Below are 13263 nucleotides of genomic sequence, written 5' to 3'. Positions count from 1 at the left end.
CAGTCTATCTCCAGCACTTTTCTGTTTTGCTGCTAATCTTCATAATTATCATTTTAAACGACTGCATCACCATCGGTTAAAGGGCTGGGCTGGGATTTCATTAACTGCTCCTTCCTCATCTGAGCGGTGTGCTGGTGGCCATGGCAGGTGAAGGATGGCAGAATGCTCACTAGGACGACGGTGAGGGGAGGAGGAGTGTGGTGACTCCCTTACAGTTGTTCCTTCCATTTCACTGGCTCTGTTGGGGGAATCCCTGTAGCAGCTTCAAGTTTGCACCCTCTTGGTGAAAGGGAACAAACTCTGTTGCACTCCTACGCTGTGGCAGGCACTGTGCGAAGTGTGTTCTACCAGGTAACCCTGCCAGTCAGGGCTCATTCTCATTTCACACATGAGGGCTTTGGAGGAGTGAGGAGAGGAAAGAAGCATCTTCGCCAAAAGCTAGATGGCCACAGGACACCAGAGCCTGCACTCTTCCTACCACTGGTGGCCGTGCAGTCAGTCATGTCCGTGGAGCCCACCTGAAGGCAGGGAGAAGTGCTTTCCTGACTTTGGGGGTGGTGGTGATGAGCAGCCCTGCTCCCCCCATGATACCCCAGTGCTGCAGTCATGGCTCTGGGTCTCTCTCTCCACAGCCTTACGACAGTCTGCCTACCTCACAGACCTGCTTCTTCCAGCTGAGGCTGCCGCCCTACTCCAGCCAGCTGGTCATGGCTGAGCGCCTGCGCTACGCCATCAACAACTGCCGCTCAATCGACATGGACAACTACATGCTCTCGCGAAACGTGGACAACGCTGAGGGCTCCGACACTGACTACTGACCACCCAGGGTGCCGTCGCCCCTCCTTCTTCTCGATAATGCTCACTTCCAACTTAATGCTGATACACTTTTATGGTAACTAATAGATGTTTTAGGAACATAAACCGACATTATAAACAGTGGCCACATTTAGTTACTCTAAATGTAACAAAGAAATTAGATGTTTTTATTTTTCTGTGATTGTACAAAAAAAAGACAAAGTGCTCTAAGTCAGGTTTTTCCCTCCATATTTGTGGTCACTTTTGATAAGTTTGCATGGAACCATTTCGGTGCATTTTTAGTTGGGAATGGTACATTTTTGTAAACCCACCCAGTGAACATGAAATTGTACATTGTGTATAATTGTTCATTAGAAAGGACAGTTTTACATGAATATTCATATATTTATTTTGTTTTAATTTGAATTGCCTGTGCAGGGTTCCTTATGCAGAGAAATAAAGCCAATTCAGGAATCAGTGCATGGGCTGCTTTTGTTATTGGAGCTTTGATGAAGAGAGAATGAGCTTTCAGACTAGTTTCACTCCGACAGCTTTTTGACTCATCAGAAACATTCCTTCACACTGGGCTTTTCTTGGAAATGACAGAGCAGAGGGCCACGTGGGTATAGCAGCCCCCTGAGGTGAAAGCTCCTGTGTTTATTGGTTCTGTCATCCTTGGTCTCTCACTGTGTTCCCTCACTACAGGGTCCCTGTGTCCATCCTTTAGCACTATGCTTCCTCCTTCTCCGTAGCTGGCTTAAAGTGTAACACGCTAATAGGAGCCTTTCTTGAACAGCCCCAGGATGCCTGGTACAGGATGAAGCTCTACTAGGCCAGGAGGAAACTAACTAAAGTGATACAGTTGTGACTGCCCACCGTCACCGCCCTTTGAGGAGCCAGCGGATCCAGTGATGGAATTAAAGCGCGGGGCAGTTTACAATAACGAGTCATCTACCCTGGAAGGGCAGCCAAGTGGGCACTTAGCGTACATGAATGAGTGACCATGTGAACGTGTGAATGAATTTGAGAACTAGTGCGTGGCTTTTATGTCCTTGAATGATGGTGGGGAATTGTGCAGGGGACTGGGGAAGGGGTTACACCCTTGGTGCTTAAACCCAGACCTTTTGAAGGCCCTGGGCGATGTGTTCATTTGCTCAGGCATGTCAGAATGAGCATGTGGTCCTGGGAGAAAGGGCTATCTGGAGAGCAGCTGTGAAGGCTCTGCGAGTGGGAACAGGGAGAGGGCACAGCCTTTGGGTGGCTTCTCTCTTTCATCCACTACAAGTTCATGCCGCACGCTACTTCCAGTGTACTTCATGGACAAGGTCAAGGCTGACAGCCTGCTCAAATGAGGTGCCAGAGAGCCTTATAGGCGCTTTTTTTCCACCAGGAAGGTAAAAGGTGTGTGTTTGTGAAGAGAAATTGGAAGGAAGATGTGGTTTTGTTGGCTAAGATGATGTGGTGCATGGATATTTCCCAGTGAGTATATCTGATAATATTTAGAATGAAGACATTTCATTTTTATGGAAAAGAGGCTTCAACTGGCATTGTGTTTCAGAAGGAGACTACAGCTTCTGGGGACCCCCAGGGGGCTCTGAGCCTTTAATACTTGATCTGAGAGCTCAGTCAGAAGCAGCGGTGAAGGTCTTTGTGCTTGAAGCACTCACTTGGGGGGTGGGAAGGCACTGTCCGGGCCTCTGGGCCAGGAGGGAACTTCTCTCAGCGAAGAACGGCCTCTGCGTGCTGCTGAGATCCTGGACAACGCCAAAAGGGTCTCTTCGGGCCTTCTGGGCTGGCTCCCGGTGACAAGTACCTCCTCCCTTTTGGTGGGCTGGGCTGAGGGTGTGCCGAGCTGAAGGCTACGTCTGCAGTCTCAGACTGTTTTAAATCACAAGAAGGCCTTGACCTTCATGAGGCTCTGGGCTCTGCTGCCGCAGTTCCCTCTGGACTCAGGGGAAAGGGCACCCGCAGCAGGCTGATGCTCAGGCCCCACCTGTCGGGCCTAACGGGTGGCTCCTCAGGAGGCCTAACTCTGCGAGGAAGACCTGCACAGACACCTTGCTTTTATAACAGATGCCATTTCTTTGCTGGAAACCTGTCATTTTTCTTTGTCCTCTGAACTTTGGAAGCTCTGGGAAAGAGGAGGAGGTGTGAGTCCCTGATGTGAGGAGCTGAAATGAGCCTAGTGCCCCTATTTTTTTCCCCCATAGTTCACTTTCAACCCCCATAGAGGCTTAGGCCTTTTTTTTTTTCTTTGCTAGACTCATTCAGTTAACAAATCCTTGCAGTTTTTATCACCCGTAAAAAGTCTCAAGAGAACTTTGGCCCCCTAGCCTTTAGATTTCCTTAAAGGCCCTTTCAAGGTGCAGCTTTTTTCTGGGCCTTTGCCCAGCACTGCCAGTGAGATGAAACCTATATGTGGTAAGCTCGGTTTTTAGCAAATAGCAAGTCTTGGGCATTGAATCCCAGAGCTGGAGGAATAGTAGAACTAAGGCATCAGATGATCTCTCCCTTTACAGACCAAGAATTCGAGGTCAGGAGAGGGAAAGTGCTGGATCACAGGTACTTACAGACGAGAGCTGCGAGTCCTGGCTTCCTGTCAGCACGCCAGTGGTGGAGTTGAGGGGGCTCAGTCAGCCCCCTGCAAACATTCAGCCTGTGCCAAAACAGGCCAGTGTGTCCCTGTAAGACAAGCCTCAGAGCACAGTGTACCCGCCCCCAGCGGGCTCTGCTTCCTAGGGAGCAATCTGGAGCCCCTGACCTCAGAGCACGCGGCCCCAGCCTCTGCTGGCGTTGAGGGTCAGCCGACTAGCCAGTATGATGTGGTGACTGGGGCCAGCCTCCCACTAGGGGGCACTGTCCTGCCCCAGTGCTGAGGTTCTGCAGCCTCCCACTAGCTTTCACTTTGGCTGCCTTGGCCACGACTGAGAGTGAAAAGAGTGAGCATTCAGGAGCGGGGCAAAGTCTGTGGTGTGTTCTAATGGAGGCTGTGAGGGCACAGATAATCCCCAAGCCACTTCCCAGTGGCTATGGGTCAGGCTCCCATCTCCCCCAGCTCGCCCTTCTCTGGACAAGCATTGGGCTTCCTGACTGTTCCTGAGCCGTGCCTGCTGCTGATACCAACCTTATGGGAGCTGTGGTCAGTCTTCCAGTCTCGGCTCAAAGGCCGTGTCCTCCATCACGTGTTGCTTCTTGTGAGTTCTGCTGGGCACTTGGCTTTTCTAGCCCCCTGTGGACGTGAGGACGCCTTTCCCTACCCTCTGCCTTCAGGCAGTACACAATTAGAATCTCAGCACAGTGTCACAGAGAGTGTACTGGTCCTATTTTACAAATAGAGAAATGGAGGCTCCGAGAAGTCATAACTTGTCAGAAGTTATGGCTGGCAGAGCGGGGAGAGTGCTCAAAACCCCCCTCAACCCCAGCTGCATGTCTTCTGACTAGAGTGACTCCCTTGAGGTAGGGCCTGGCCCAGCCCATGCCCAATACCCAGTAAATGTTTGTGAGATGAATGAATTGGTGGATTAATTAAGCATGCAGTGCCCCTTGTTCTATGCAAATCTGAGAGAAGACCTTGAAAGCTGTTTTACTAAGCCAGGGCACTGTGTTCTGTCCAGTGCCTTTGCTCAGTGCCTGGCGATGTGAATGCACAGGGACTGTTAGAAGGCAGCGTGGAGAGTAGTGTCTGCCTTCCAGGAGTACCTCAGATGGACCTGGGCTCAGGGACGCAAAGGTCCTGTGCAGGGGGCAGGGCCTAACCGGAGCCCTAGAAACCATGCTGGACACAACTGTCAGCACAGCTTTCGTTCTGTGATCACTAGTCTTGGTACGTGAGGGTTTACTAGGCATCAAGGGGAACTTAACCCTCATTTATAAAAGAGCTTCTGGGGGGAAAGGGACCTCAGGGGAATGTAGGTTACCCGCTTTCCAGCTGAATATACAGTAACCTTTGTTTGCTTTACAAACACAGTCTCATAACCCTTAAGAGAACTTTGCAGACAAGATTCTCTAGCTATCCCAATATACAGGTAAGAAAGCTGAGGTTTGAAGAGGGCTGACCTGCCCTTGGTCAGAGGAGAGCTAGAAACCAGGTCCTGTTTTTCCCCCAGACTAAACCACCAACTTAGGGCAAACAAGACCTCTGGGAATTGGGGCTTATCAGAGATGATGAAAGCAAAGCCATGGGGTTTAAGTGGCTCTGTTTTAAACAAACATTTAAGTCCCTGGAAGCCTGAGCTTTCTTTCAACATTGTTTGCAGTAGTGGCTGAAAAATTAATTTCCTGCAAAGCCTCTCTCCAGAGTTCAGAGCAAGGGTGGGTAAACTAGAAAATCACCCAGAGGACACCTGGGTCTCACAGGCTAGTGGTAGGCCCTCGCGTTCCACTGCAGCTGGTGGCCTGGCAGGGCTGGCTTTCCCCACACAAGGATGAGGAAGGATTATGCCGGTCCAGGGTCAGTGCGGTTACCGGTTTCTGGGCTAAGGGATGGTCTAACCAGGGGCCCAGGGGCAGCAACTGAGGCCTTCGGCAGTCCCTGGAGGGGTTTGGGCGAGGTAGGGTGCTGTTTGCCTGCCCACAGGCTCTGCCTAGAGAAATTTCAGCCCCTCTGGGCCTTCACCGTCGTCTTCTTGGGGCCCTGGCACCTGCTGGAGGTGGCCTGAGTGGGGGATCTCCAGTTCTCGTTTCATCCTCATAATAATCTCTGAGGCCTGGGTGAGGCCCCTCTTCTCCCTTATTTTTCTCATCACCTCTCCTGCTTACCTTTCCTCCTCACTCACTCTGTTCCAGCCATAACACACCAGCCATGCTCCTTGTCTGGGGCCTTTGTGCTGGAGGCTGTTGCCTCTTGTCTAGAATATTTTCCTCCAGACTCTGCACCGTTCTCTCCCCCACTTCGTTTCTCAAATGCCTCCTTCTCAATGGGGCTTACATTGGTCGACCTCTTTTAAGTTGCTTTTTCCTTTCCAGCAATTCCCAAATATCCTCTCACCCTGTATTTCCCTTTTCCCCAGTACTTATCCCCTTATACACCAATTACTTACTGTCTCTTCCCCCAGTAAAACATAAGCTCCATGAGAATGTCTTTTTTTCCTTGCTGTTTCCCCAATATTGGAGCAACGAATTAAGGAACCCATGTGTGTGGTCAGGCCTCTCAAGATGGCTGTTCTCTTGCTCTCTTTACATCCCCTGCCTGACCAGTGCCTGTTTCACCTAAACCTTACACACATGACTGATCTTCCTTTGTTCTTGTCCCAGGCCCCAGCTGAGGCTGTTCTTATCAAAGGGGTGGTGAGGGGCGTTTCCCCTCACTGGTTTCCCTCGTAACTAATGAGCTCACCTGACATCAATTCCCCTATAACCGGTAATCTCCCCTCCCCCCCACCAAGCGAGGACTGCCACCTCGTCCTGCCCACCATCAGTTGCGCACAGTGGGGCGTCACTCCAGGGCCTTGCTTCAGACATGTAAGATTCCTCCATCCATTAAACCATTGATGTGTCTGCTGCTGACTCTGGGCTCTTTCTTCAGTCTTAAAGCTGGACAAGTGCAGGCCTTGCGGGCCTGTGGCGTGCAGCCCAGTGAGTAGGCATCAGGAGCCCCTTTCACAAAGAAGAAACACCTGGCCTCAGGTGGTTAAAGGGCCTTGATCTCACTCAGCTGGTGATGGGAGGAGCCAGGGTGTGAGTATCACCCATTACTCCACCATTCTCCCTCCTTTCCCCACTTACCCAAAGTTTTCCCCGTGTACCTAGAACCGGGAGGCTGCAGGATGGCTGAGAGCCCTTCCTTTGGTGGCTAAAGGTGGGGCACCAGTGACTAAAGCCCTGAAGTTGAACTCCAGGCGTGCGCCCACGTTCAGCAAATGTAGCAGGTAAAAATTTAACTTTGCATTGCTTTTAATGGCTTCGTTAACCAAGGATTTAACCAGGTCTGCTGCTTTTATGTCTTTACTTTGGGTTTTTCCAATGATTGTTTCCCTTTATGATGGGAGAACGGTATAAAATAAGGATAACAATCCAGTTTATGAAAGAATCACAGCAACAAGCGAATTTTCTAGAGTCGCGTTTGCAGTCACTGCTAGGAATGCATCTGACAGATGAAAGGCTACCGGGCTCCGGGGGGGGGGCGGGGGGGCGGCGCGGAGCAAAGCCTCTAGGTAACCAGTTCGATGGCTCTCTAGCGCCCGGCGCCCGGGGTGCCTCCCCTCCTCCCGCTGGTGCGGCACGGAGACGCGCCCCCGGGTAGCTCCGAGCGGCCACGCCTCCCCACGGCTGTTATTTAGACCCCCCCCCCCAACTGCGACCTCAGCCGGGGAGTATGGGCTAAGGGCTCCCGCGCAGCGCCAGGCGGAGAACCGGGTGCTTAGGGGAGACAGGGAAGGGTGCTGGTGTTTTGTGAGAAACACCAGTGTTTTTCAAGCATCTGGCCATCAAACCTTGCACTGAGCCAATGTATAAAATCGTAATGTGCGGGAGGCGCTCGTATCCCCGTCTTGGCTGAGGATGTGGCGGCTGTCTAGGGACTGTTGTTCAATGCAGGCCACTCCTCCAGCCCTGAGGCCCAGGGCCGGTGTCCCAGACACGGCCCGCCCGGCCTAGCGCAGAAGCTGCTTGCGGAGGGCAGCGCCGGGCGAACGCAGGCCGCGCGGGAGCTGGTCGGGGATCATGGCCGCGCTGTGTTCGGCGCGCAGAGTCAGGCGCGGGCACGCGGCGCGCAGGCGGCGCAGGCCGGCCGCGCTCACGTTGCGGCAGAAGTCCACGTGCAGCGTCTGCAGCGCCCGCCCGTGCGCCGCCACGGCCGTCAGCGTGCGGTTGGTGACGCGCGCGCAGTTCTCCAGGCGCAGCGCGCGCAGGCGCGGGCAGGAGCGCAGCAGACGCGCCAGGCAGTCGTCGGTGACGTGGCCGCAGCCCGACAGCGTGACGGATGCCAGGTTGGGGCACCTGCGGAGAGAACGCGGTGACCGTGGGCCGGGGCCGAGGAGGGTGCGGTTAGCGTGCTAGCGTGCGGCCGCCCCCGGTCACGCCCCTTAGCTCCCTGGTTGGTCCCCGTGCCAGCTCTGGGAGACCGGGCAGGCCCTCCCGCTTTTTATAGAGGAGGAACGGGCCCAGAGAGTTTCGGGCACTTGCCCGCGGTGACACGCCGGGATCTGAACCGGGGCTTCTGTCCCATGTCCCCTGTTCTTTCTGCCACTCCACCCCACCTTACTTTAATCTGCCTGGGCTCTTAGTCCCAGGAGCCCAAGCCCCGGCCCTGCTGTGGACATAGGCGATGCTGGTTCCAAGGAGGGTCGGCTACAGTTTCTTTGGCTCTTTCAGACTTGTTGCCTTGGGTGGGGGTGAGGAAAGCGGTGCGGAGTGACCGCTCCAGTCTAGCTTCAAGCTGAGGCCCTGATGCTCCTGGCAGGACGGTGCAGAGAGGAAGGGTTTCCTGTGGGGTGGCTTAGAGTCAGGCCCATTCCAACCCGTGAGGCCATCGGGGCACGCCTCTTGAGTATTCGCTCTGAGTTCTAGAGCCCTGGTTTCAGCTCAGTTGACTGAGACAGTTACTGCATCTCCAGTGGGATGCCAGCCTGTCACAGGCCAGGATCTGGAGGTAGCTAGACCCAGGCCTGAGGTGGGTACAATCAGGGATACAGGTAGCTTGTCCAGAAAGCTTTGGGGGCGGCGGGGGGGGCTCTCTGCCCCAACCTTACCAGCAACTGCTGGGGGAAAAGATTTGAGCAAAGTTGGCTTATTTGCGCCATGACCTTGATTAAGTCACTCGCTGAGCCTTAGTTTACCTGGGGGAGTGTGTTGGGAGTGGATGGCAGGGAGGGAATAATGCCTACCAGTGGGGCTACTGTGATGATTAAGCGAGATTTGGGGTATCTGGAACCTGTACAGGACCTTCCGTAGGCCATCATAACCCATGTTTCCTGGGAGCAAGCAGGACCAGACCGCTTCCAGTCCAGAAGGACCTGTCTCAGCGGTGCAGGCCTTGGCTTCCTGTAGCCAGAGGGAGCTGGAGTCGGGCCACAGGGGGTTTCCCTCTCCCCATCAGCCTCCCCCATTGCCCCTTGACTGCACCTGCCTGGGCCAGCTCAGCTCCCTTGTTCCTGAGCAAGGAGGTGAGGAACTAAAAGACTGGTCATGGCCACATCCACACGCCGAGTGCATCCTGTCTTCCCAAGTCCACACAACTTCCTAAGTCTTCATGTCAACCTTCCACCCCCAATTTCATGAATGAGGAAACTGGCTCAGGGAGCTCAAGTGACTTGCCTGTGACATATTTGCTGTGTGACCCAGGACAAATGTCCGAACCTTGCTGGGCCACCTCCTCATCTGTCAGGCAGAGATACTGTTACTTTCAAGGTGGTGGTAAGGATTAGGTAGGGGTTTAAGCCCCAGGGCTGTTAAATGATCCCTTCCTGTAAGAACCTTTAAAATAATCCTGGTGCAGGAAGAAACCAGAGAAAGAAAAAGCCAGCTCCCTCCCTGCCCAGCCATCCTCAGCTTTCCTCTCACAACCCCTCTCCCCAGCTGACTGCCAGGTGTAGATTTCTTGCACACTTATCGATACCTACTATGTGCCGGTGCTGCTGTGTCATTTAATCCTTTCAGCATGTGAGAGAAGGTAGTTTATCCCATTTTACAGATAAACAAATGAGGTTGAAAGTGTTTAAATATTTGGGCTGGGGTCACATGGTTGGACAGTAGCAGAACTGGGGGACTCAGCCCCGAGCCCTTTGCTTTTTTGGTGACACTGGGGACCCTTGCCATACCTAGACAGTGGCCTTGGAGGTCCAGTCCACACCTTGCTGGTTTGGGGGATTAAACCTGGTTCCCCTACAACAAGAATGCAGCAGATCCAGGGCAAGCTTTTCATCCCATACATATCGCCCTCCAGTCTGATTTCTGGGCCTTGTTAAACTCATCAAAATGTCATGGTCCCATCAGGGACCAGCCCCAAGTCCATCTTCTGTTTTCTTCTCTTGCCTTAAAAAAAAAAGGGGGGTGGCGAGGCCACTACACTATTTCCTCCCATTCCTTGTTGGGCTGCCAGAGGATATAGCAGCTGTTAGACTTGGGTGGCAGCAAGCTGACTGAACGTAGTTAGTAAACAAGGGGGTGTCTTTCCTCAAAGGCTAGGACAGGACTGGTAAAGTCTCGGTGAGAGTCTGTTCTTGCATGGACTGCTCTAGGCAGGAGGCTGTGACTGTGAAGGGAGTCTAACCCATGGCTAAGCCTCTGTGGGGTTGACAGGTCAAATACAGGATGTATTTGGGACAGGCACCAAAAAAATTATTCCATCTATCTGAAATTCAAATTTCTCTGGGCCTTTTGAGTTTTTATTTGCTAATATCCGGCAATCCTAGACCGGGGCAAGTCACACAACCTGTCACGAGTTCCGGTTTGCTCATTTGAAACTTAGGCTAAAACACTCTCTCCTTCAGGTACTGTGAGGATTAGTGAGTTTCTAATAAGGAAACCATTATCACCACCCCTACTTCTGGAGCCTGGCTTGGTCAGCTAACCCAGGGCTGAGCACCCTAACTCTCCTTCCTCAGCCACATTTCACAGGTCTTGGGGTTTGCTTGCTAGGGGCAAATCGTAGGGGTGAGCTGATTGCTGAATCTAGAAACCTCTTCCTGGAGCCTGACCTTGAAAATGAAGGCCCAGCTGGACCTACTCAGCACTTAACGGCTGCCAGGGAAGACGGCCGCCTGAAACACAGGGACAGCTGAAGCCAAGTTTGTCCTCTTTGCCGAAGCAGCTCCAAGACCCGTGAGGCTAAGAGGAGGATTGGTGCCCGTTTCCCCCAGGATTTTATCCATCTTCTGGGGACTGCGCAGTGGGCAGGCCTGGAGGGTCTAAGCCTTGGGCCTAGTCTGAGGCTCCCCGAAGCAAAGCCGTCTTGCTCTTGTAATTGGCTCTTCCCTGACCCCCGGAAGCCTCCCAGAGCTCTGGATGCCAGCGCTGCTCAGAGGCGGCCTACCTGTCGCACACCTGGAGGAGGAAATCACTGACTAGGCTCTCGTGCCGGCTGCAGATGCTCCTCTGGAGGGCGCTCTTGAGCCAGTCCTCGATGCTGCACACCTGCACGCGGCTGGAGTGCCAGCAGATGGAGAGGCTCCTGAGTGCCGGGCTCAGGAGAAAGTTGTCCTTCTTGAGTTCTGTGAGGGAACGGAAGTGCAGCAGGGGCCACAGCGCGGGGTCCTCAAACACGTCCTGGAGCTGGGGGCAGGTCCTGGCAAGGTTCTTCCTGCTGTCCTTGTCCAGAAAGGAGAAGAGGTGTAGCAGGCACTCGCGGTTGAGCTGGGTGATGTGCATGGTGCACGGCAGCCACGGAGTGTGGCTGGAGCCCGGGGTCCTGACCTACCTCCTGCTCCTCCTCCCCAGCTCCGGGCCGGTGGACATATATGGTTGAGGAATGGTGTTTATTTTTGGCCAACAACTGGTGCTGCTGCTCTGAAGAGGCGGGGAAGCCCAGACCCAGACACACGTGCAGCAGTCCGTGGCTCGGCTTATGTTCCGAGGAATTGAAAATCCTGGCAGAAAAGCAGCGTATTGAAATTAAATAGCTTCCCTAAAAGGGATTTCTTTCCTCTTAGCTGACCGTGGTGTTAGGCGGAGAGCTCTTTTGGCATTTTCATCTGTGGTGCTGGCTGGACCACCTCTGTCTGGGCTTGCAGTCTCTACTCACTGGGAGGGACTCTAATTGTACATAGGATCTGTTTTTGTTTCCTAGGACATCAGTATGAGTCTTTTGCTCTCCTCTTAGTAGGAAGAAGACTGCTGTCTATGAAGAGCTAAGGGGGACGGTTTTGTGCTCAGAGGTGTAAGCAGAAGCTTTCCTCTGTCACTTTGTTCAGTAGTGATGGTTTCCAGGCTGAGCTACCTTCAAATCCTGCTGCTCTCCTCCAGGCGCAGGGATTTCTTTGGTCTCCCAGTTGGCTGTATTTTTACCCTGAGCTTTTCCATAAAAGATTTGTCTTAAGTAGCTTATCTCTCCAAGGTTCTTCTGTGTGTGTCACGTTTTAAACTTAAGTTTACTTGGCTTTACATTTTTCCAGATATGTGTCCCGCTGTATCTAGTCTGTATTTCCCCAAATGTCAGGATGGATGAGGTAGCTCTTAATACAAAACTGCTTGAAACAATTTTAAGTTGAAGTATTTTACTCTTTTGCCCTTTAAGCCTGCCACACACCATCCTCCTTGTGAGGGATGCTTTTAGCTCCTGGAATTAAGCTGCTAGGCAGGTTGCCTGGAGGTTGTTCATTAAGTTCTCCCTTCCTAAAGTAACAGATTTCTCAGTCCATGGATCCATTTTCTAATACTGCTTCAGTCCCAATCATTCACCAGACCCTACCTCATTTCCCCTCCTGTGAACGCCTAGCTCTGTGTACCGGTTGGTTGGTTGGTTTGTGGGCTACAGTAGTGAGATGAGGAACCATTTTTCCTCTCCTGGACCAGGGAACACCACCTCAGTGGTTACCTTTGTCCCTTTTCCCACATAATTAGAATGGGAAGGAATGGGAATACTTTGTTTCCACTTGCGTGGAGTAACACAGATGAGGCACATAGGGCGGACCCTCTTCGGGAACTAAGGCTCAATCAGACCTGGTGCAGCTTTGCCTGTAAAAGCAGAATGCAGCCTAGAGGAGAAAGCAGGCATTCTAGCCAGCACCCTGGCTCTGAGGAGCCGGTCTCAGTGGTCCCCTGTGCCTCAGGTACCCGGCCACTGCCAAGGTAAAGTGGAAGGGGTGACTTTCCTTAAAAAAAAACATGAACCAATAAACAGCCAAAAGGAAGATGTGTTTCTCAAGGAAAGGTTAACTAGGAACTGCTCATATTTCAAGCTAATCGTTTTAATTGTTCAAATTAAAGCTGACAGCCAGAGTCCCTCTTTGGGCTCTAGCTACACTCACCAACTGAAACGGTACTGCTGCACCAGAGGTGGATTTACTAGAAAGCCTTATTATCTCCACTTCACTCCCAAATCCTTTCCAAACCAGTACTTTTTAGAGGGCTGATTCCTGGAAGTAGTTGGTTCTTTCACCTTCCTAAAAGGCAGAGCCGTGTTAAGTGTGCTGGCCACAGGGGAGAGTCGTTGTGGTTCCTCGTGGCTTCCAAGCTGCATTCCCGCAGCTCTGCTCGAACAGCGAAAGGTGGGAAGGGTGAACGTTCAGAGCCTGGCCTCTTCGCTGCTCGTCCCGCGGGGTTGTAGGGAGCACCCCAGAATGCAGGGTGGGTCCCTGTGCCTGCCTGCCTGCAGGGAGGGATCTGGCTTGCGGCCTGGGGGTGGTGGCAGCAGCTCCTCCCAGCTCCTCCCTTTCCGCCCTGTGGAGCTCAGCTCTGGGGCTGCAGCAGTAGCCGCTATGGCCTCTGACCAACACAGCTGCCAAAAGGAGACGTGTGACATGGGAACTGGAGGCAAAACCATTTGGGCTGCGGGCGCCTTTGTCTTCAGTTTCAGAAGACTGATAGAAACAG

General features: G+C 52.8%; 2 protein-coding genes across 2 annotated transcripts in view; one reads left to right on the top strand and one right to left on the bottom strand.

The window, feature by feature from the left end:
- The window catches only part of HERC1 (HECT and RLD domain containing E3 ubiquitin protein ligase family member 1), a 215112-nt gene extending 213849 nt beyond the window's left edge, over positions 1-1263 (top strand). Inside the window, exon 78 of the mRNA XM_082681255.1 lies at positions 633-1263. Coding sequence (XP_082537381.1) covers positions 633-818 — 186 coding nt within the window. The 3' untranslated portion in view covers positions 819-1263. The remainder of the gene's footprint in view (positions 1-632) is intronic.
- A 5908-nt stretch (positions 1264-7171) lies between these two features.
- Positions 7172-11127, bottom strand: FBXL22 (F-box and leucine rich repeat protein 22). Its single transcript, XM_082648455.1, has 2 exons — positions 10766-11127; positions 7172-7731 (listed from the first exon to the last, which is right to left on the bottom strand). The coding sequence occupies exons 1-2, from the start codon at positions 11098-11100 to the stop codon at positions 7386-7388; spliced, it is 681 nt and encodes a 226-aa protein (XP_082504581.1). The 5' UTR covers positions 11101-11127; the 3' UTR covers positions 7172-7385.
- Between the last annotated feature and the right edge of the window lie 2136 nt (positions 11128-13263).

Source organism: Grampus griseus (assembly GCF_964374135.1).
Source record: "Grampus griseus genome assembly, chromosome: 2".
NCBI lineage: Eukaryota > Metazoa > Chordata > Mammalia > Artiodactyla > Delphinidae > Grampus > Grampus griseus.
Note: the sequence above shows the minus strand (reverse complement) of the source record. Positions and strands in the feature narration are given on the sequence as shown.

Excerpts from the sequence above, each read along its gene's own strand:
- FBXL22 (XM_082648455.1), bottom strand. The coding sequence starts at position 11,100 with ATGCACATCACCCAGCTCAACCGCGAGTGCCTGCTACACCTCTTCTCC. Across the intron at positions 7,732-10,765 it reads CTCCTCCAGGTGTGCGACAG|GTGCCCCAACCTGGCATCCG; the intron begins GTAGGCCGCCTC and ends TTCTCTCCGCAG.